This window comes from Arachis stenosperma, chromosome 1 (assembly GCF_014773155.1).
Source record: "Arachis stenosperma cultivar V10309 chromosome 1, arast.V10309.gnm1.PFL2, whole genome shotgun sequence".
In the NCBI taxonomy this organism is placed as follows: Eukaryota; Viridiplantae; Streptophyta; class Magnoliopsida; order Fabales; family Fabaceae; genus Arachis; species Arachis stenosperma.
Window position 1 is genome coordinate 75,536,235 of NC_080377.1, and position 23,670 is coordinate 75,559,904.

A 23,670-nucleotide genomic window follows, 5' to 3' on the forward strand; every position below is an offset into this window, starting at 1 on the left:
ATCAATTTGTTTAGCTTGTTCCTCAAGGCTCCTAGATATGATTTCACCCAACTATATCTATGTAGATATCATTTTCTTTTAGAGGTCGTAATACCTTGCCACCTCTGCTTTACGACTTAAGCGTAAGGCCCTGTGTGGTAGGGTGTTACACTTTACCCACGTGATAATTTCAATATTATTATTATTATTATTATTATTATTATTATTATTATTATTATTATTATTATTATTATTATTATTATTATTATTATTATTATTATTATTATTATTAAATAATGAATAAGAATTAAAATTATATTAATATTTTTATAATTAATATAATTAAAATAACCAAAAATATTTAAAATTAATGTGCGTTATTAATATCATAAGATCTGATCATTTTATGATTAGAATCAAATATTCTTATCATGATTACTACGATCGGTGCCATTATCATATCATTATTATTATTATTATTATTATTATTATTATTATTATTATTATTATTATTATTATTATTATTATTATTAAAAGTATTTTTAATTGATAATTAAAAAGTAGTTTAATAGTGCATTAAATATTGTTTTGATATAATTATAATGAAGATATCTTTCTAAATTAGTATAATTATATATTATTCATTAAATATTAATTATAATATAATTATAATAAAGATATTTTTTATAAAATAATTTAGAATAGATAGAAAATTTTATTCGTTTTGGAGGGAAAACGGAGTCACGAGAGATCGACATGTCACCTTAATTAACTGGGAAAAAATCCAATTTTAGTATATTAAGTAGATAGATATATAAATAAAAGTCTTTTTGACTTACAAGTTATACAAGTTACTTTAAATTTAAGAAAAAAATACCTACACTACTCTTTTAGAATCAAGCGTCTAACGCATGCATCTTAATCACCCTTCTACAACAAACTACGATTCTGCAGAAACGTTCCAACTCCTCACGAAGAGTAGAAAAAATTAAGAAGAAAAGATACAAATCTCCATAAAAATTTACCAGAAAAAACGAAGAAACATTATTCAAGGTACTGTTTCCTGTACCTCATGTCTCATCCTTAACCAGCAAAACATTAAAAGATTTTAAGAAGAAATATACTGTCTCTCCTGTTTTGGGTGTATTTCTAAAATCCTTTGAGTGTTTTTTTAACCGTTTGGATGTATTTCTGTAATCCTTACCGTTTGGGTGTATTTCTATAATTATTTCTGAAGGTCTGTTATCTTCAAAACGATTTCAAATGTTGATTCCAGAAACTATGAAAATCGAAAAAAAAAAACGAAACAAAAAGTGAGAACACACTAAGGAGATCTAACAAATTTGACACGTTAATTGATTTAAATTAATTTAAAAATCTGTTTAAGAGGCACGTAACAGCGCATTTAGTAGATTTCGTTCTCTCATACTTATAAAACTTATAAATACAAAACACTTGTACACAGATATTTTTTCCAAAAAATCACCATTCTATATTGACAACTATCTCCGTAAAAATATTTGACAATAAATAAAGAACATATATCTAATCAATTAATTATATGAAAATATCAATTTTAAGTGTAAAATACTTGCACGAAACATCTCTCACCAAATATACTCATTGACTCATGAATTATATCTATATCTATTCCAACTACTGGAGTGGTATCCCAAGTGCAAAATAACGTGAACAGAAATAATTACCTCTGAAAATTACAAATAAGTTTTTGAAAGATTAAAAGCGTGACAACAATAATAAAAAATATAATATTTTTTTTATAATTAGTAAAATATTTTTATATTTATTAAATAATTTATATATTTAATCTCAATTTTTATAAAGATATTTAGATAATTATTTAATAAATAATAAAAAAATTTTAAGAAAAATTTAATCTTTAAACATTTTTTATTTTGTAAAAGTTTTTTGGTCAGTTACAATAAAAAATAAAAAAATTATCTGACATAAAATTTTTAAATTTTAAGAATAAAAATATTTTATTTTATTAATAATATTTGTAAAAAATATGTGCAGATTTAATTTTTAAAATATATATTAAAAATATATATTTAATATCTGATTTTTTATTTTTTTATTTTTTACTTTTCAAAACTTATTTGTTGATCGTATTTTTCGGATTATTTTTATCAGCCACGTCAATACTAGTACAATTTTATTATTTAACCCAATACTGTTTTAGTTTAAAATAAATCAACATATGTTTCGTCCTTATTAATTAATTGTTTAGGCAAAAGATTAATTATGACAAAAAAAAAATAATTAGTTATCACCAAGAATCGTCACTTCAATTCAATCCCATGAGCGCAAACCACTCCCTAGCTCGCATCAGTGTGGCCCATAGTAAAACCCGGATGAGGATGTGCTTTCTAATCAATAATAAACAAACACAAATTTGGATAAGCACGACGAATAATAAGGGAAGGACATAACTATTCTCGTTGACCGCTAAGTTGATCTACACAGTGTGTAACCAAATCATATCCATCCAGGTGTCACCATTACAAAAGCCAATGTAAGAAGTATGTGAATCCAACGATGGTTTATATTTGTGTTGAGTAGGTTAAGTGATCCTATATGGTTCAGTTATTTATGGGAAGGTGTTGGAGAAGAATGATCATGTTATAAGCTTGTCAACATTGCAGTTACACAGAGAAAAAGAGAAAGAAAATGATGGCAATGGATACACTGGTGGCAGAGGGTCCAAGAAGCCCAGAAGCGAAGCTTGGGTTGAGAGTGGAGGATCTTTGGGATGTTATGGAGCCACAGCTAAGTCCTACTGAGAAGCTTAATGCCTGCTTTGAAAGCATCCCAGTCTCTGCGTTCCCAATGGCTCCTTCAAACAAAGGTATGGTAGCAATAAGGATCTTGTTTTAATGCAAGAAAATGCTTCAAATTTATTCTGATGCGCTTTCAATTCAATCTGTTAAGTTTGGACTTCTGGATCATCATTTTGGTCCTACTCGGTTGAAGAGCAGTATAATATTTAATCACAACTCACAACCATGATATTATCCATTGATGTCTAAGCATGTGTATTTTTGTTTTATTTTATTTTTTGGTGTGTATTGTAGAACTTGAGATAAAATCAGATGCCACACTAGCCGAAGCTGTAAAAGTGCTGGCACGTCACAACATTCTGAGTGCACCTGTGGTGAATGTTGACGCACCTGAAGATGCAAGTTGGCTTGATAGATACATCGGAATAATTGAGTTTGCTGGAATTGCTGTATGGATTCTGCATCAGGTTAGACACATGTCAATTCACCTTTAATTCCCTCCTTTTTCACTGTAGTAATGTTTGAAATTATGTATAATTGAATCTAGCAGTGGCAAATATGAATGTCATATTTTGGTATGTATATGGTGATACACAATTTTGTTGCTATATAAGGGAGATTTGAATGTGATTGTGATTGTTCCTATCTATGCATGTTATAATATAATGTTTTAAATGCAATAATCGTGGACCATATGAAAATGGAATTAATTTAACTAACATTTTTGCACTAAGCCAATGTGGGTCTATGCTTTTTGGCAGTCTGAACCTACAACTCCTACAAGTCCATCCACTCCAAACACTCCAACCAGTGCAAGTGCTATTGCAGCTAAAGCAAACGGATTAACCTTTGCTCTAGAACTTGAAAATTTAGGCCTTGGATCTGCTGCAACTACTTCAGGGAACTTCTTTGAGGATCTCATTTCTTCTGAACCTTACAAGAACACCAAGGTCCATACTTGTCTTTGCAATTATTTCACCTATTTGTATTTCAACTGCTATTTGTTCCAGATATTCCATCTGTTTGATTTAGTCTTACATATTTGTCTATTTATTTCACTAGTTTTTCTTTTCTGGGTGCAAACAGGTCTGCGATATTTCAGGGACGTTCCGGTGGGCTCCATTTCTTGCTTTGGAGAGATCGAACTCGTTTCTAACCATGCTGTTGCTGCTTTCTAAATACAAGATGAAGAGTGTCCCTGTGGTGGATTTAGGTGCTGATAGAATTGACAACATTATTACACAATCTGCAGTGATTCATATGCTAGCGGAATGTGCCGGGCTTCAGTGGTTTGAAAGCTGGGGAACCAAGAGTCTATCTGAAGTCGGTCTTCCCTTGGTGACACCAGACCAAATCATCAAGGTTTGTAACGGAAAATGACTTGCATTATCATCAATCTAGAATATAAAATAGAAGACTTTGTTATTAGCATAATGCCATATTATATTTTACATACATTTGTACATTATAATCCTGTGTATACTATACCAACATAACCTTTATTGGAATATTTCATGCCATTGGAACTATGAGGGTAAATTTACATTAACCGCCTCTAAGATTTGGTGAGATACAACATGAGCCCCACTTGTCAGTGACATTGATCTCTCCAAAGCTTCAGTTAAGAGGAGGTTAGTAATATGTTTACGAGTGGGGTTTAGTGTCATTCTAGAAAATACAAGGATATTGAGCTTACTATTACTTAAATACAAGGATATTGAGGTTAGTACTATGTATATTTCTGGAAATAAAGGAGAGTCAAGTTCAATTCACTGAAAGTTAAGGAAGATGAGATTAATTTTCCCTAACTATCACCCATTAATGCTATCAACCTGGCAAATACACCCTGAGTTCGAAGATGTTTATTCTGCTTAGATACAAGATGGTAAGCTTTAGCTCTCTGCTGCATTGAACCATGTTAAGTAGAATTCTCAAAACTCTAGTAGATATGGAGAAAAAACTCTGTTAGATATCTTGAAAACAATATAAATTGTAGTTGTAGAGTGTTGCCACCTTCTCAGTGGAGTGTTGCCACCTTCTCAGGTATATGAGGATGAACCAGTGCTTCAAGCATTTAAATTGATGAGGAAGAAGAGGATTGGAGGGGTGCCTGTGATGGATAGGGATCAAGGCAAGGCAGTTGGTAACATAAGCTTGCGAGATGTTCAGTTCTTGCTAACTGCCCCAGAAATCTACCATGATTATAGGTGTGTCATTACATTAAGAGAATTTGGTTTCGTAGCTTATTTTTTTTCTTCTTTTAGAAGCTACTTCGTTTAGCTGAAAGGATGAAACAAACAACCTAAATTTGTGAGATAAAATTACATTTCCTTTATATGTGTTTCTTTACTTCGTTCACTGATCAGATGTTCTCTCAATCACAGATCTATTACAGTAAAGGACTTTGTGACAGCAGTTAGAAGCTACCTAGAGAAGAATAAAGATGCAAACCCAATGTCAAGTGAATTGGTTACATGTAAAATTGATTGCACGATCAAGGATCTGATTAAATTGCTTGATGATGAGAAGATTCATCGGGTCTATGTCGTGGATGATGATGGGAATCTACAAGGACTTATCACGCTGAGGGATATCATCTCAAGGCTAGTACACGAGCCACGTGGCTATTTCGGTGATTTCTTTGATGGTGTTCTTCCCCTGCCTCTGGATTGCCGGGTTTGACAACCAAACTGTTAATGAAGAATAACATGCTGTCTCAGTATCTTTTTTTATATATAATTATGTTCTAAAATGAAAAAAAAAATTACAAATAGATCTATGTGCTTCTCTTCAGGGTTGAAGATGGGAGCTTGGACTTTTGTAGTATTAGGCTGTGTGCAAGTTGCTTGCTCCGCATTTTGACCAGTGTCGTAGTGTGAGATTTTGAGTACTGTAAATTAACCATGACTTTTGTCAACTTCTGTAATTTAACAAACCCTTATTTTTTGGATAATTGAACAAGGTTCGATATTCAAAATGAATATAGTACTCAGAACCTAATGGAAATTGGAAAATTCATTACCATATCAATAGCAAGACTTATGACTTATCCATCCTCCTTTAGTTTGGAAAGAATATAACTCGTGAACTTGCAAAGTAAATCAAGAATTTGGGATTTCTCATTTTGCAGTTGCGATGTTAACATAACATATGAAGTTGGAAAAAGAAAAATGTTGGACATGTGACACTAGAAGAAAATAAGAGGAGAGCTGCTTTAGTTAAAACACTTTGTCGAATAAGACCAATCATAGGATATAGATCCACATACCCTAGGGCCAGAGGCACAAAGTGAGGAATTAAAAATAGAGGCTGTTCTAAATTGTCCCGGAATAGAAAGTTAACAAACATATAGCATCTAATAATGCTTGATGATAGGTGTTAGAAAATGAGTAAATGACATTATCATTGTACTGCTCACACTAACCATAACTTTCAACGACCAACCAACATAACATGTTCTCACGTTGTTTCATTCAGCAAATAAATATGCAACTTTCTTCATCCGATTCTTCTTGCTTCATTGACAATACTTTGATCATCACTTGAGCCTTTTCGTTAGCAAACTCAACATTTATCATATCCATAATCCAGTTTCTGCTCAACTATAGATTATTTCATTTCATCACTCTTAGACATAAGCATAGAGCAATAAAAAACTACAAGTACCGTTTGAGACACTAGACCTGTGAATATATACAAAAGATACTACAGTATTGACAGCCGAATGAAGGAAAAAAACGTGGATTTCATAAAACCCCATTGCACCTGAAAAACTAACAGCTATTTAGGAAAAACACATAACATACACAGGATAAGAAATCTTTTTTTTTTTTCCCAACTAATCCTCCTAAAATGAGTTCACCCTTTATAAACAACCTATATAGTCTATGTACTTTTTCTCCTTATGTGATGCAATACAGCAGGGGACCCTTCAAATAAATTCAATAAATAGGTATCAAGATCCTCTGGGGTATACTTAATGTATTTTCCAGCATGCCTTCCTTCTATTAGATGACTGCTAAACCTTCCCACAAACGAGCGGTACGCCGGAATCACCTTCTCCGAAATAGATAACTGCAGCTCTTCACGAAGCCGGTCATCCGGTACCTTCCAAGCTGTCTGAATCCTATAAATCTCTTCAAAACAGGCATTGAAACTCTTGAACCTCTCCTTCAAGGCCATCTTTGAGGCACTACTAAGACTAGAGCTCCCTCCAATTCCTTCATCCTTCAAACAAGCCAAGGCTCTGGTCCAAGAGGCCCTGAGATAGCCTGTAGCATACTGGCGAATCTGGCCACGGCGCTTCCGGATCCAATCATCCCCTAAGACCTTCCTGATTTCGGAGTCTCTCACTTTCCACACTAGGTAATAGAGATTGTTCATCAAGAATATCTGCTGCAGTGCGTTCTCCTCATAGAGCCTTGATTTTTCCTCAAGGTTAAACTCAAGCTCAGACATCAACAACAACGTTCTTTGTCCTAAGGGAGAAATGGCCTCTAGCTGGGAAACATCACCCTGGAAATCATTTTGAAACCGATAAAGATCCTCTTGTCTGATTTCCAAGAGCAAGTTCAAGGGCTCACTGTAATCCACAAGCAACTTTAGGTAGTTCATCACATATCGAGCCAACGGATGAACATCCCCTGTAATCACCAGCTTCTTGGAAGTCTCATTCCTAATACAATTCTCAAACTCGGCAAACGTCCCTATCACAGCATTGCCGAGTCCACTAAGCACTCCCCTGGCCTCACCAGCCACAAACTCATCAGAAACCATCGCCTCCAAATCAGGCAGAACATCCCTCGATGCCTCGTACATATCCAATATCCTGAACAATTTCTCCGGGGACCTCTTACAAATTGAGACAGCCTCCGCGAAATTCAGCAACTGCATAACACACCCTTTAGCAATCTCATTAAAACATACCTCTTTGACCTCAACCAAATCCCCAAACACATTTTCACAGAGCCTCTTCTCACCACTCAGCAAAACCCCAACACTAATCTTAAGAGCATGAACCCAATTCTTCATCTTCTCATCTAGAACCTTCCATTCAACCCTGTGAACCTCTTCGATACTCAACCTCTCGACACCAATAATAGCCAAGCACTCATCCAAAGCGTCACGCCTAACACCGCTATAAACCTGAAGGCACTCTCTTTCGTAACCAGACCTTATCATTCGAGTTACGATTTCTCTCAGCTCTGGAACCGCATCGGGATGCACCAAATCGATTGAAACGCCATCGTTTTCGTTTTCGTCTTCAAAGCTCGCGACGCGCTCGTGGAACCGGTGATTTGGGGTTTTGCCAAAGCTCTCCGAGCTTCCGTCGATTTCGGCGGTGGCGGTGGCGGCGCCGTCGTGTGAGGCGAACGAGAGTGAAACCCTATGCACAGAGCTGTAGAGGCTGTCGGCATCTAGGGGGACGGTGCTGCGGATTAGCACATGGCGGAGCTCGTGCTCGAGCCTTGTCATCGCGATCTGGATAGCCTTTTCGGCGCGGTCACACATGGCGGCTCGGCGAGGTGGCAACGGCGGCGCTAACGAGAGATTTTCATCGATCCACTGGATGATGTCATCAACGGCAGAGAAGTACTCTACTCCGTCGACATGCGAGTCAAGGATGGAGGTGGAGTGGCGCAAGGAATCGCCGCCGCCGGAGAAGGAGGCGTCCCAGCGGAGGATGACTTTCATGGCGGCCTCGAGGCGGTCAAGGTCTTCTTCTTGTTCCTCCTCATCGGCGGGAACGGCGTCGGAGATGGTGGACTTGGAGTCGTTGTCGGCGTCGATGAGGTCAGAAATGGTAGAGAGACGGTTATCGAAGGAGGAGAAAATGAGAAGCATGTCCTGGCGAACCTCCTTGGGAGTGTTGAGACTCATGAGGATCTGCTGCGCCGTCGCCAGAACACGATCTTCTCCGGCGCCGTCGAGGCTAGTGGTGGCCATTCCTCCTCCACCAGCGCGGTGTATTTTGTTCTTTCTGTTTCTCTCTTTTTGTTGGAGTGCGTTTCGGAAACTCGTAGGTTGTCTTATGTGAGGTGTTTGGGGAATTTGGAAGTGTCAGAACGCATAAGGTTCGAAGAATGAAGGCCAAGAAGCCTTTTATTCTCGGATAAGTCGGACTTTGTGGATGTGGATTCTTTTTAGATTCTTTTTTGTTTCATTTGTTTGCCTATTTATTTATTTATGTTTTTTTATTTCTAAAGAGAAAATCGATGAAGGGATAAGCCGAGGGAGTGTTGTTAGCCCTTAGCCGGCTAAGTTGTGGTTGGGGTTGAAGTTGTAGAGATTCTCACACACTGTTCTGCGCACCCCCATAGCATGTTTTTGTTTTCTGTTTCCCTATAAATAAACAAATAGTTAGTCTATAGATGATTTTTATTAACTTATAAATTTAGATGATGCTTAATTGATTATTATTATAGAGTAAATAACTATAGATCTTTTTCAGTCTCGTCTATTTATTTAAAAAATAAAATACTCTTTCACAATTTGACCATTTTTAATCAAATCATAATTATTTAAGTAATTAATCTAAATAATTTTTGTTATTAATCTAAGTGAATTTAATAAATTAATTCGTATATATTATCGTATTCTGTATAAGATAATATATAAAATTATATAAAATTTTTTTATTAAAAAAATTAAACCAAATATTATATTTATATTTTTTGTAACACTTTACCACGTAAAACTTTATATTTAAGTCGTAAATCAAAGATAGTAAGATATTACGATACTTAAAAACAAAAAATATACATAATATTTAAAGGATAATAATATAACTAGAAACCTGTGAAGAAAAGATAAATAATATCGACAGCCGTTATCAACACTCCAATCACATTAATGTAAATAAACGTTGTATATTGAAACAAAACATATATATATATATATATATATATATATATATAAAAGTTCCGGAATAAGATACATAATAATTATTTGTCTCGACATGCGAAGATATATATATATATATATATATATATATATATATATATATATATAAAAGTTCCGGAATAAGATACATAATAATTATTTGTCTGGACATGCGAAGAAAAAGTTGGTTAGAATATTACAAACTAAAAAGTATACAAAATAAAAATCATGTTTCTCAAAATAAAAACCTTTAAAAAGAAATATACAATAAAGTTTTTAAAAGTGAAAAAATGCTAAATACAAAATAAGCATCAACAAAAGTCTTCTTTGCTTCGCAAAAATAATCCTGCACACTCAGCGAGGTACGTCACGTCCTGCATCTGAAAAAACAGAAAATCCACGACGGGTGAGAATCCGAAGGTTCCTAGTAAGATAATAGTTCCAAATAAAGACTATATAAAAAAACATGAACCCACTAAGCAATTCTAATCTCCAACTTCATAGAAATTCAAGTCTAGGGTCCTAACTAATCCCAATAGGATCAATTTTTGCTAAAGTCTTAGTTCTATCAATTGCCTCTAATCTCAATCATTCTCAATATATCGTCATCTTTACTCCCAATATTCAATTGCCTAGTTCAATATTCAGTTCAGTAATATAAATCACAAATAATAATCAATATGGGATTAATTTGCTAAGTTTAACATACTCTGAACTATCACCAATCTCATTAATCCCAAGTCTCAAGTATCAATAATGAAATCATATACAAACAACAAGCAGAACAAAGCAAATACAGTTAAAGAGTAATTACAACAAATAGTACATTTAACCGTTAACAGAAAATCAATTAGGCAAACCAAAATAGTTATGTACACTCAAACAATAGCAAATAAATGCACATGATGCATATCTGTCCTACTGACCGTGAGCTCAGCTGTCGATTAAAATGCTAGAACCCAACATATCTGGTAGCTAACCTGGAAATTGTCTCTCTGTTATCCATTCCCGAAAGGTAATTGTTATATATATATATATATATATATATATATATATATATATATATATATATAGCCTCGCAGAGAGAGTGCCATGTACACCTTGCAGAGAGAGTACGTTGTTACCTTGCAACCAGAGAGAGATTGTGATACAGCAGAAAGAGAATCCTCAATCTAACTCGTCCACACCATAGCCAAGAATTGAAATCGAAAGGAATCTGACGATCGGGTTTTCTATCGGTAAAGAATTGTACAAATATAATCGCGTTGTAAGTATAGCTTCTAAACCAACAGAAAACCCTTTCGTACAAACGTTTGGTTGTCACAAGTAACAAACCCAATAAAATTTATAAACCGAAGTATTCAAACCTCGGGTCGTCTTCTGAAGGAATTGCAGGAAAGTATGATTTATTATTGGTTATGAAAAATAATATTTTTGGGTTTTTGAAAGGTTGAACAAGGAAAATAGATTGCAGGGAATTAAATCAATAGCAAAGAAAACTCTTGGCAAGGTATGAAAACTGGAAGTCATATCCTAGTTATCCTTATCAATGGTGATGAGAATTATATTTTTGCTCCCACTCAGTCAACCTCTAACTATGAAGGTAAGTCAAGTGGATAAATCAATTTAACACCTAAAGTCCTAGTCAACTCCTGAGGAAAGACTAGAGTTATAGGAATCTAAATCAATCAGCAAAGATATCAATTATCAATCACGATGAGTTTGACAACTCAAGAGTTACCAATTAATCAATCAGAACCAAGAATATAAGAAACTAAATAAAAGTCATATATCTGAAATACCTCAAATATTAATAAAAGAAATTAGATCCAACATGGAAAAGTTCATAAGCCAATATTAACAAACTAAAATAAAATAATAGAATAAATAAAAGTAGAAGATAAATTGAAGTAAAGGAACATTGAACCTGTAATTGAAAAGATGAAATCCTAATTCCTTTAAGAGGAATCCTAATCCTAAATCCTAAGAGAGAGGAGAGAACCTCTCTCTCTAAAAACTATATCTAAACCTAAAATTGTGTGTATGTTCTGATATCTTGAGTCTCTGCATGTTTTCTGACTTTAATCTGTGTTTCTGAACCAAAATCTGGGTCAAAATGTGGCCCAAAATCGTCTCCAGTGTTTCCTGAATTTTCTGCAGATCGCGCATGTCACGCGTACACGTCAGTCACGCGTACGCATCGTTTGACGATTTTCCTCTCCACGCGTGCGAGTCAGGCACGCGCTTGCGTCGTTTGCGCGAACTCCCATCCACGCGTACGCGTCAGGCACGCGTACGCATCACTGTGATATTTTCCAAATCGCGCGCACGCGTCTGCCTTGCGTGCACGTCGCTGTTCGCTGGTTGTCTCCTTTATTTCTTGTGCTCCTTCCCTTTTTGCAAGCTTCCTCTCCATTCTCTAAGCCATTTCTGCCCTATGAAGCCTAAAACACTTAATCACATAGATCACGACATCGAATGGTATAAAGAGAAATTAAAATACGTAATTAAAAGATCTCTAGGAAGCAAGTTTTCAACCATAGAACTAAACTAGGAAGGAATTGTAAAATCATGCAAATCATATGAATAAGTGGGCAAGAATTTGATAAAAACCACTCAATTAAACACAATATAAACCATAAAATAGTGGTTTATCAACCTCCCCACACTTAAACATTAGCATGTCCTCATGCTTAGCTTAAGGAGATAAAATAAATGAGTAGGGAAAAGCAGGACTCATGCAATGCAACCTATGAATGTGAATGCAACTTACATGCTAAAATGATTCTACCTACTTGGTGAAAAAGTAAATAAATCTTTCAAGAATAAATATGAACTGGATTTCACTAATTCAAATCACAAAATAAAGTACAAATAACTTACAAGAAGAAAATAGCTCATGAAAGCAGGGAACAAGGAATCGAGTATCGAACCCTTACTAGAAGTGTATGCACTCTAATCGCTCAGGTGTTTAAGGTTCAATTCTCTCAATTCTCTACTAACATTGCTTTCTAAGGCTTGCTCTTCTTCTACCAATCAACAAAAGTTTAATGCACAAATACACAAATCAAGAGGTCTTTTAAGGGTTGTAATGGGGTCAAGGTCAAGGTAGGATTGTATTTGGTTAAGTGGACTAAAATCTGAATCCTCAATTAACTTAAACTTTTCCCACCTAACTTAAGACAATCCATGTAATTGCAATGCAAGATCTAACTGCCCATTAACTATGTTTACCACAAATTCATGCATCCCAAATTTAAGTACAACTCATATGCATTGATATTATTACTTAACTTGGGGCCTTTTGTCCTCTTTTATTATTTGCTCTTTTTCTTTTCTTTTTCTCTCCCCTTTTTTTCTTTTTATTTGTCTTTTCTTTTGTTTTTCTCAATGCATACGATTAAGGTATTGAATGCATAAACATGTTCTCAACATTTTTCACATTTTCACAGAAAGTCTAACATACTCAATTCCCAAACCAAACGTTTCCAAACCCACTTTTTCCATACTTAATTCATGAGTACTTTCACTAGTCTAAGCTAATCAAGGATTCAAATTAAGGACATTATTGTTTTTCGCTTAGAGTTAGTGATGAGCTAAAGTAAAGAATAAAGGGGTAAAATAGGCTCAACATTGGTTTGGAAAGGATAATGAAGGGTTAAGGCCATATGGGTATGTAAGCTGAGTGGAACAAGGCCTCAATCATATAAGTGCATGCATACATTAAACAATGAAAATATAGAATCAAGCAAGACAAAGATCACAATTTCAGAGAGAACAACACACACCAAAAATAAAATATTGGTTGATAAAATGCAACCAATTCAAATAGGCTCAAAATCTCACTAGTTTTGTGTGTTCGAGCTCTAAAACCATGTTCCAAAATAAAATTTCTTCAAACAAGTTTTTTCAAAAAGTTTAATTCAAATTAGTGAAGTGCTATAAAAATTTTCTTGAAAAAGAAAATGTTACTTCAACCAAGCAGTTGGTAAAATATGCATAAAATCAAACAAACATTCAAATGCAACAACTAATTTAACAAAGAAAATTTAAACATTAGTGTTGAGACAGGAAGGTACTAACCCACAGAGATCGGTATCAACCTCCCCACACTTAAAGATTGCACCGTCCTCGGTGCATGCTAAGATGTACAAGTGGATGGGCTGCTCCAACTTATGCTTTTTCTTTAAAGATTGTGCGGTAGACTTGTTTGTCTCCCCAGTTAGAAGCTTTCCCTTTTCCTTCCTCGGTGGCCATCCTGAAAGAAGAGAAAAAGGAAGAAAAGTAACCCAGAAATAAAGATAAAAAAATAAATAAAATATGGATCTTAATGCCAAATAATAAAGGTCTCAATTACATGGTAGCTACAATATGCAAGTGAGAAAATAGTAGAAGCAAATGGTATATCAATAGTGCAAACAAGTTAAGAAGCACCTAAAATAATGCAGAAAATACGCAACAGATGAGTAAGAAGATTTTAACACCAATGTAAAAACAACAAATATAGAAAAGAAAGGGAGAAGAAGAGAAAGAAGAAAAGAAGGGAAGAAGGAGGAAAGAGTAAAGAGAGAAGAAGAAAAAGAATGAATAAGATGAAGAATGGAGATAATAGAAGAAAGAAAGAGAAGGAAGAAGAAAGAATTAAGAAAGGGGAAAGAAAAAAGATTAAGAAAAGATAAGATAGTTGGCACTGGGATGGATAAGCTGTGCGGCGCAGGTGACGCGGACGCGTGGGATGCGTGGTCTCGTGGTTTGGTTAGTGCTTCCAGCACCATTCCAGCAACATTCCAGCACAACTTTCTATCTAAATACATTTTTACGTCGATTTTGCAGGCCACGCGTGCGCGTGGGTGATGCGAACGCGTGGGGGCTGGGTTTTGCAAATTGCGCGGACGCGTCAGTGACGCGTTCACGTGGGCCAGTTTGTGCCTATGGCATGCCTCCATCTACACTCCTGCGTAACTCTCTGTTTCTTTTCTTCATTGTTGCGAAGTCACTATGACGCGAGTGTGTCAGCGACGCTGGCGTGTCGCATGCCTTAATCCCCCCTTTTTTTTATAATAATGCAGTATGCATAATGCAATGCTAATATGAATGTTATGCATGATTCCAGGTCCAATCAAAACTCAAAAACAAACAAAATAGACTAAAATTAAAACTGAAAAAGGGACGATCATACCATGGTGGACTGTCTCCCACCTAGCACTTTTAGTTAAAGTCCTTAAGTTGGACATTTGGTGAGCTCCCTGTTATGGTGGCTTGTGCTTGAATTCATCCAAAAATCTCCACCAATGTTTGGAATTCCAGTAGCCTCCGGGATCCCAAAGTAGGCGCAGAAAGCCTTCAAGCAAGTTGAAGCAATTGACAAGGCCCCAAAAGTGTTGATTGTTGGAATGAATTTCGGGTTCCCAAACCTTGCTTTTGCACCCGTCTTTGTGTAGATAATCATGATTCCATTCGGGTGGCACGCAATTGAAATTCTCACTACAACTTCCAAACAACTTCCTAGACCCATGCAATCGAGCTCTATACCAACCTTTGCATGTAGACTGATGAGCGGATAATTTATACGCTTTTTGGCATTGTTTTTAGGTAGTTTTTAGTAAGATCTAGTTACTTTTAGGGATGTTTTCATTAGTTTTTATGCTAAATTCATATTTTTAGACTTTACTATGAGTTTGTGTGTTTTTCTATGATTTCAAGTATTTTCTGGCTGAAATTGAGGGACCTGAGCAAAACTCTGATAGAAGGCTGACAAAGGACTGCTGATGCGGTTGGAATCTGACCTCCCTGCCCTCAAAATAGATTTTCTGGAGCTATAGAGCTTTAAATGGTGCGCTCTTAATGGCGTTGGAAAGCAGACATCCAGATCTTACCAGCAATATATAATAGTCCATACTTTATTTGAGATTAGACGATGTAAACTGGCGCTCAACGCCAGTTCCATGCTGCATTCTGGAGTCAAACACCAGAAACACGTCACGAACCAGAGTTGAATGCCAAAAACACGTTACAACTTGGCGTTCAACTCCAAGAAAAGCCTCTACACGTGTAACATTCAAGCTCAGCCCAAGCACACACCAAGTGGGCCCCAGAAGTGGATTTGTGCATCAATTACTTACTTCTGTAAACCCTAGTAGCTAGTTTAGTATAAATAGGATATTTTACTATTGTATTAGACATCCTGGATTGTATTTTTGATCCTGTGATCACGTTTTGGGGGCTGGCCATTCGGCCATGCCTGGACCAGTTTCACTTATGTATTTTCAACGGTGGAGTTTCTATACACCATAGATTAAGGGTGTGGAGCTCTGCTGTACCTCAAGTTTTAATGTAATTACTACTCTTTTCTATTCAATTCAATTTATTCCTGTTCTAAGATACCATTCGTACTTCAACCTGATGGATGTGATGATCCATGACACTCATCATCATCCGTCCTTATGAACGCGTGCCTGACAACCACCTCCATTCTACAAGCGAGAGCTAGAGTGTGTATCTCTTGGATTCCTGATGCACGACGCATGGTTGCACCTCGCCTGACAACCGATCCTTCCATTCCATGAGATCAGAGTCTTTGTGGTATAAGCTAGAATTGATGGCGGCATTCATGAGAATCTGGAAAGTCTAAACCTTGTCTGTGGTATTCTGAGTAAGATTCAGGGATTGAATGACTGTGATGAGCTTCAAACTCGCGATTGTTGGGCGTGATGACAAACGCAAAAGAATCAATGGATTCTATTCCAACATGATCGAGAACCGACAGATGATTAGCCGTGCCATGACAGAGCATTTGGACCTTTTTCACTGAGAGGATGGGATGTAGCCATTGACAACGGTGATGCCCTACATACAGCTTGCCATGGAAAGGAGTAAGAAGGATTGGATGAAAGTAGTAGGAAAGCAGAGATTCATAAGGAACACAGCATCTCCATATACTTATCTGAAATTCCCACCATTGAATTACATGAGTAACTCTATCTTTATTTTCTGTTTATTTATTATTTTTATTCGAAAACTCCATAACATTTATTATCCGCCTAACTAAGATCTACAAGATGACCATAGCTTGCTTCATACCAACAATCTCCGTGGGATCGACCCTTACTCACGTAAGGTATTACTTGGACGACCTAGTGCACTTGCTGGTTAGTTGTGCGGAGTTGTGACAAAGTGTGATTCATGTTTGAGAGTGCTACCAAGTTTATTGGTGCCATTGTTGATGATCACAAATCTGTGCACCAAGTTTTTGGCGCCGTTGCCGGGGATTGTTCGAGTTTGGACAACCGATGGTTCATCTTGTTGCTCAGATTAGGTAATTTTCTTTTTGTTTTGTTTTCAAAAAAATTTTTCAAAAAAATGTATCCCTATTTTCGAAATTTTTTTTTTTAAAAATTAATCATTCTATGGCTTCAGAATTTTTAAGAATGGATTCTAGAGTTTCATGAAGCATGTTGAATCCAAGTTGGCTGTAAAGACATATCCAAATCCTTTTGGAATGAGACTTCAACTAATCACCTCAATGCATGTAATGCCATCTGATGAGCGGATATTTTATACGCTTTTTGGGGGTAATTTCATGTAGATTTTAGTATGTTTTAATTAGTTTTTAATAGAATTTTATTAGTTTTTAGGCAAAAATCATATTTCTGGACTTTACTATTTGTTTGTATATTTTTCTGTGATTTCAGGTATTTTCTGGCTGAAATTGAGGGAGTTGAGCAAAAATCTGAGTTAGGCTGAAAAAGGACTGCGGATGCTGTTGGATCCTGACCTCCCTGAACTCGGAATGGATTTTTTGGAGCTACAGAAGTCCAATTGACGTGCTCTCAATATGGTTGGAAAGTAGACATCCAGGGCATTCCAGTAATATATAATAGTCCATACTTTTCGCAAAGATAGATGACATAAACTGGCGTTCAATTCCAGTTCCATGTTGCAGTCTGGCGTCCAGCGCCAGAAACAGGTTACAAGTTGGAGTTCAACGCCCAAAACACGTTACAACCTGGCGTTCAACTGCAGAAATAGCCCAAGCACGTGAGAGGCTTAAGTCTCAGCCCCAGCACACACCAAGTGGGACCCAGAAGTAGATTTCTGCACCAATTATCTTAGTTTACTCATTTTCTGTAAACCTAGGTTACTAGTTTACTATTTAAACAACTTCTAGAGACTTATTTTGTACCTCATGACAATTTCAGATCTGATTTACATACTCTTTGACGGCATGAGTCTCTAAACTCCATTGTTGGGGGTGAGAAGCTCTGCAGCGTCTCGATGAATTAATGCAATTACTTATATTTTTCCATTCACATATGCGTGTTCCTATCTAAGATGTTCATTCGCGCTTAATTATGGTGAAGGTGATGATCCGTGACACTCATCACCTTCCTCACTCCATGAACGTGTGTCTGACAACCACCTCCGTTCTACATCAGATTGAGTGAATATCTCTTAGATTCCTTAATCAGAATCTTCGTGTTATAAGCTAGATTGATGGCAGCATTCATGAGAATCCGGAAAGTCTAAACCTTGTCTGTGGTATTCCGAGTAGGATTCCGGGATTGAATGACTGTGACAAGCTTCAAACTCCTGAAGGCTGGGCGTTAGTGACAGACGCAAAATAATCAATGGATTCTATTCCAACCTGATTGAGAACCAACAGATGATTAGCCGTGCTGTGACAGAGCATTTGGACCATTTTCACTGAGAGGATGGGAAGTAGCCATTGACAACGGTGACACCCTACATAGAGCTTGCCATGGAAGGAGCCTTGCATTATGTTATTGAGTTGAATATTACTTTGCAGAACTTCAGAGGACAAAGCATCTCCAAAACCCCAACATATTCTCCATTGCTGCACAACAAGTAATTATTTCACGCTCTCTTATTTTTTTTCTAATAATTCAAACTGATAATTTTAATTGATATCCTGACTAAGAATAATAAAATAAACATAGCTTGCTTCAAACCAATAATCTCCGTGGGATCGACCCTTACTCACGTAAGGTATTACTTGGACGACCCAGTGCACTTGCTCGTTAGTGGTACTAGATCATCTTGATTTTGGGATTGGGATTAGAATTTTGTTCACCAAGTTTTTGGCGCCGTTGCCGGGGATTATTCGAGTTTGAACAACTAAAGGTGTATTTTGTTGCTTAGATTAGGAATAATTTATTTTTGTTGTTATAGAGTCATTAAATTCTGAGTCCTTTATTCCCTTTTCAAAAATTTTTCAAAAATATTATTTTTCTTTATCAATTTCTAATTTTTTTTCGTGAGTTTAGTGTCTTGTTCTAAGTTTGGTGTCAATTGCATGTTTTTCCTTGTCCCTTAATTTTTTGAATTGCATGTTCTTGTTCTTCCTTGATCTTTAAGTTGTTCTTGTCAATTTCTCTTGTTTGATCTTTGGTTTGTTTTGTTTTGTGTATTCTTCGTGTTTTTATGGTGCAATTTCAAATTATTAGTTTTCAAAAATAAATCTTTTTATATACAATATTAAAACACGTTACATTTGTAAATCAGTTGGCTAGAGCGTTGGCTTATGTTCTTGGCAATTGGGTATCTTTTTTTTTAAAAAAAAACTTTTTCAAAAAATTTTTTCTTTGATTAAATCTTGTACCAAACTTTAAGTTTGGTGTTTTCTTGTTAATCTCTCTTTAATTTTCGAAAATTTCATTGTGGTTTTCTAAAAATTTTAAGTTTGGTGTTCTTTCTTTTGTTCTTGGTGTTCTTGTGAATCTTCAAAGTGTTCTTGAGTCTTCTTTGTGTTTTGATCTTAAAATTTTTAAGTTTGGTGTTCCTTGGTGTTTTCCCTCCAAAATTTTCGAAAACAAGGAGCATTAGATCTAAAAATTTTAAGTCTTGTGTCTTTTATGTGTTTTTCTCTTTCATCATAAAATTCAAAATTCAAAAAAAAAAATATATTTTCTAACTATTTTTAAGCCATATTTTCGAATTTTTTTTATAAAAATTCAGATTTCAATTTCAAAATTTTTCAAATCTTATCCTTTTAAGATTTAAAAAAAATTATATTTTCCTTCTTAAAATATTTTCAACTCATAAATATCTTTTTCAAATCTTCACAATATCTTTTTCAAAACAAATTTATCTTTATCAAATATCTTTTATATCTTTTCAATCTTCAATTACATCTGTTTCCTATCATATTAATCTTTTACAAATCATATCTTCTATCTTATCTTTTCTTAAAATTTTCGAAAATATCCTAACCAATTTCTCTCTCCTCATTTTTTTTCGAAAATCTTCATAAAATATTTTTAAATTTTTATTTTTATTTTTATTTTCATTTTTATTTCGTTTTTTTTATTTCATTTCATTTTGTTTTATTTTATTTTATTATTTCAAAAATATAAAAAAAATTAATAAAATAAATAATATCAACATCCATATCATCTCCCTTGCTCCATCATGGAACTAAGTGGAATTGAACAGTCCAGAAGGACTCTGGGGTCATATGCTAACCCCACTGCTTCATATGGGAGTAGTATCTGTATACCCTCCATCGGAGTCAGTAGCTTTGAGTTGAATCCTCAGCTCATTATCATGGTGCAGCAAAGTTGCCAGTATTCCGGTCTTCCATAGGAAGAACCTACAGAGTTTCTGGCACAATTTTTACAAATTGCTGACACAGTACATGATAAGGAAGTAGATCAGGATGTCTACAGATTATTACTGTTTCCATTTGCTGTAAAGGACCAAGCTAAGAGGTGGTTAAATAACCAACCTAAGGACAGCATAAAGACATGGAAACAGCTGTCAGAAAAATTCCTGAATCACTATTTTCCTCCAAAATGGATGACACAGCTAAGGCTAAGAATCTAAGGCTTCAAACAAGGAGATAATGAATCCCTTTATGATGCCTGGGAGAGATACAGAGAGATGCTAAGAAAATGCCCCTCTGAAATGTTTTAAGAGTGGGTACAATTAGACATCTTCTACTATGGGCTTACAGAAAGAGCTCAGATTTCTCTAGACCACTCAGCTGGTGGATCTATACACATGAGGAAGACAATAGAAGAAGCTCAAGATCTCATTGATATAGTTGCCAGAAATCAGCATCTGTACCTAAGCAGGGAATCTTCCATCAACAAAGAGGCTAAAACAGTAACTACTGAACTCAGTCCTGCAGATCAAGCTACTGAATTCAATCAGCAATTAGATTTTCTAACAAAATAGTTAGCCGAATTCAAGGAGATACTACTAGAAACAAGAATGGCTAATATGAATATGGAAATACAGTTGAAGCAAACAGAACAGCAGTTATCAAAACAAATAACAGAAGAATACCAAGCAGTTCAATTAAGGAGTGGGAAAACATTAAATACCTCTCTTTAAGGTAGCAGGAAGCCAAGAAATGAGCAAACCACCCAAAATCCATCTGAGGACAATCAGAGCCCAGAAAGGAATGACTCTGGTGCCTAAACGCCAGAAAATGGGTGGAAAGCTGGCGCTGAACGCCCAAACCATGCTCAGTCCTGGCGTTCAACACCAGAAACAAGCAATGAATTGGCGTTGAACACCCAAAGGAAGCACAGTTCTGGCGTTCAAACGCCAGAAACAGGTAAGGAGCTGGCGTCTAACGCCACTCCAGCTTCCACCCCTGGCATTCAAACGCCGGTGGGAGATCAGACACATACAAGTGCTGATAACAACCCCTCTAAAAAGGCTTCTCAACCCACAGCAACTAAGGTTGAGGAATATAAAGCCAAAATGCCTTATCCTCAAAACTCTGCCAAGCGAAACAGGATAAGCAATTTGCCCGCTTTGCAGACTATCTCAGGACTCTTGAAATAAAGATTCCGTTTGCAGAGGCACTTGAACAAATACCTTCTTATGCTAAGTTCATGAAAGAGATCTTAAGTCATAAGAAGGATTGGAGGGAAACTGAAAAAGTTTACCTCACTGAAGAATGCAGTGCAGTCATCCTGAAAAGCTTACCTGAGAAGCTTAAGGATCCCAGAAGCTTTATGATACCATGCACATTAGAGGGTACTTGTACCAAGCAAGCTCTATGTGATCTTGGGGCAAGTATCAACCTAATACCTGCATCTATTATCACAAAGCTTGGTTTAACTGAAGAAGTCAAACCAACCCGGATATGTCTTCAACTTGCTGATGGCTCCATTAAATACCCATCAGGTGTGATTGAAGACATGATTGTCAAGGTTGGGCCATTTGCCTTTCCTACTGACTTTGTGGTGCTGGAAATGGAGGAGCACAAGAGTGCAACTCTCATTCTGGGAAGACCTTTCCTAGCAACTGGCCGAACCCTCATTGATGTTCAAAAAGGGGAAGTAACCCTGAGAGTCAATGAGGATGAGTTCAAGTTGAATGTTGTCAAAACCATGCAGCATCCAGACACCCAAAATGACTACATGAGCGTTGATATTATTGACTCTCTGGTAAAAGGAGTCAATATGGCTGAGAGTCTCGAATCAGAGCTAGAGGATATCTTTAAAGATGTTCAGCCTGATTTGGAGGAACCAGAGAAAATAATAGAACCTCCCAAACCCGAGCTCAAACCATTACCACCATCCCTGAAATATGCATTTCTGGGAGAAGGTGATACCTTTCCTGTAATCATAAACTCTACCTTAGAGCCACAGGAAGAGGAAGCACTAATTCAAGTGCTAAGGACACACAAGACAGCTCTTGGATGGTCCATCAGTAATCTTAAGGGCATTAGCCCAGCCAGATGCATGCACAAGATCCTATTAGAGGGTGACGCCAAGCCAGTGGTTCAACCACAAAGGCGGCTGAATCCAGCCATGAAGGAGGTGGTGCAGAAAGAGGTCACTAAATTACTAGAGGCTGGGATTATTTATCCTATTTCTGATAGCCCCTGGGTAAGCCCTGTCCAAGTCGTCCCTAAGAAAGGTGGCATGACAGTGGTCCATAATGAAAAAAATGAACTGGTTCCCATAAGAACAGTTACAGGGTGGTGTATGTGTATTGATTACAGAAGGCTCAATACAGCCACCAGAAAATATCATTTTCCTTTACCATTCATAGACCAGATGCTAGAAAGACTGGCAGGTCATAAATACTACTGCTTCCTGGATGGATATTCAGGTTATAATCAAATTGCAGTAGATCCAAAAGATCAAGAGAAAACGGCATTCATATGTCCATCCGGAGTATTTGCATACAGAAGGATGCCATTTGGCTTGTGCAATGCACCTGCAACCTTTCAAAGGTGCATGCTCTTAATTTTCTCTGATATGGTGGAAAAATTTCTGGAAGTCTTCATTGATGACTTTTCAGTATTTGGAGACTCATTCAGCTCCTGTCTTGACCATCTAACACTTGTTCTAAAGAGATTCCAAGAGACCAACCTAGTCTTAAACTGGGAGAAATGTCACTTTATGGTGACAGAAGGAATTGTCCTTGGGCACAAAATATCGAACAAGAGAATAGAGGTGGATCAAGCTAAGGTAGAGGTAATTGAAAAATTACCACCACCAGCCAATGTTAAGGCAATCAGAAGCTTTCTGGGGCATGCAGGATTCTATAGGAGGTTTATAAAGGATTTTTCAAAAATCGCCAAACCTCAAAGTAATCTGCTAGCTGCTGACACGCCATTTATCTTTGATAAGGAGTGTCTGCAGGCGTTTGAGACTCTAAAAGATAAGCTGGTCACAGCACCAGTCATCTCTGCACCAGACTGGACATTACCATTTGAATTAATGTGTGATGCCAGTGACCATGTCATTGGTGCAGTGTTGGGACAGAGACATGACAAGCTTCTGCACGTTATTTACTATGCTAGTCACGTTTTAAATGACGCACAGAAGAATTACACAACCACAGAAAAAGAGCTACTTGCAGTGGTTTACGCCATTGACAAGTTTAGATCCTATCTAGTAGGATCAAAAGTGATTGTGTACACTAATCATGCTGCTCTTAAATATCTACTCGCAAAGCAGGATTCAAAACCCAGACTTATCAGATGGGTGTTGCTTCTACAAGAGTTTGATATAGAAATAAG

The 23,670-nt window shown here is 36.2% G+C and overlaps 2 protein-coding genes across 2 annotated transcripts; one reads left to right on the plus strand and one right to left on the minus strand.

The window, feature by feature from the left end:
* Nucleotides 1-2,429: 2,429 nt before the first annotated feature.
* On the plus strand, nucleotides 2,430-5,794 carry LOC130962746 (SNF1-related protein kinase regulatory subunit gamma-1-like). Its single transcript, XM_057888919.1, has 6 exons — nucleotides 2,430-2,848; nucleotides 3,075-3,247; nucleotides 3,542-3,730; nucleotides 3,867-4,142; nucleotides 4,824-4,987; nucleotides 5,165-5,794. The coding sequence occupies exons 1-6, from the start codon at nucleotides 2,671-2,673 to the stop codon at nucleotides 5,460-5,462; spliced, it is 1,278 nt and encodes a 425-aa protein (XP_057744902.1). The 5' UTR covers nucleotides 2,430-2,670; the 3' UTR covers nucleotides 5,463-5,794.
* A 711-nt stretch (nucleotides 5,795-6,505) lies between these two features.
* LOC130962737 (exocyst complex component EXO70B1-like) lies at nucleotides 6,506-8,878 on the minus strand. The gene has a single exon (XM_057888912.1). The coding sequence runs from the start codon at nucleotides 8,724-8,726 to the stop codon at nucleotides 6,666-6,668; it is 2,061 nt and encodes a 686-aa protein (XP_057744895.1). The 5' UTR covers nucleotides 8,727-8,878; the 3' UTR covers nucleotides 6,506-6,665.
* Between the last annotated feature and the right edge of the window lie 14,792 nt (nucleotides 8,879-23,670).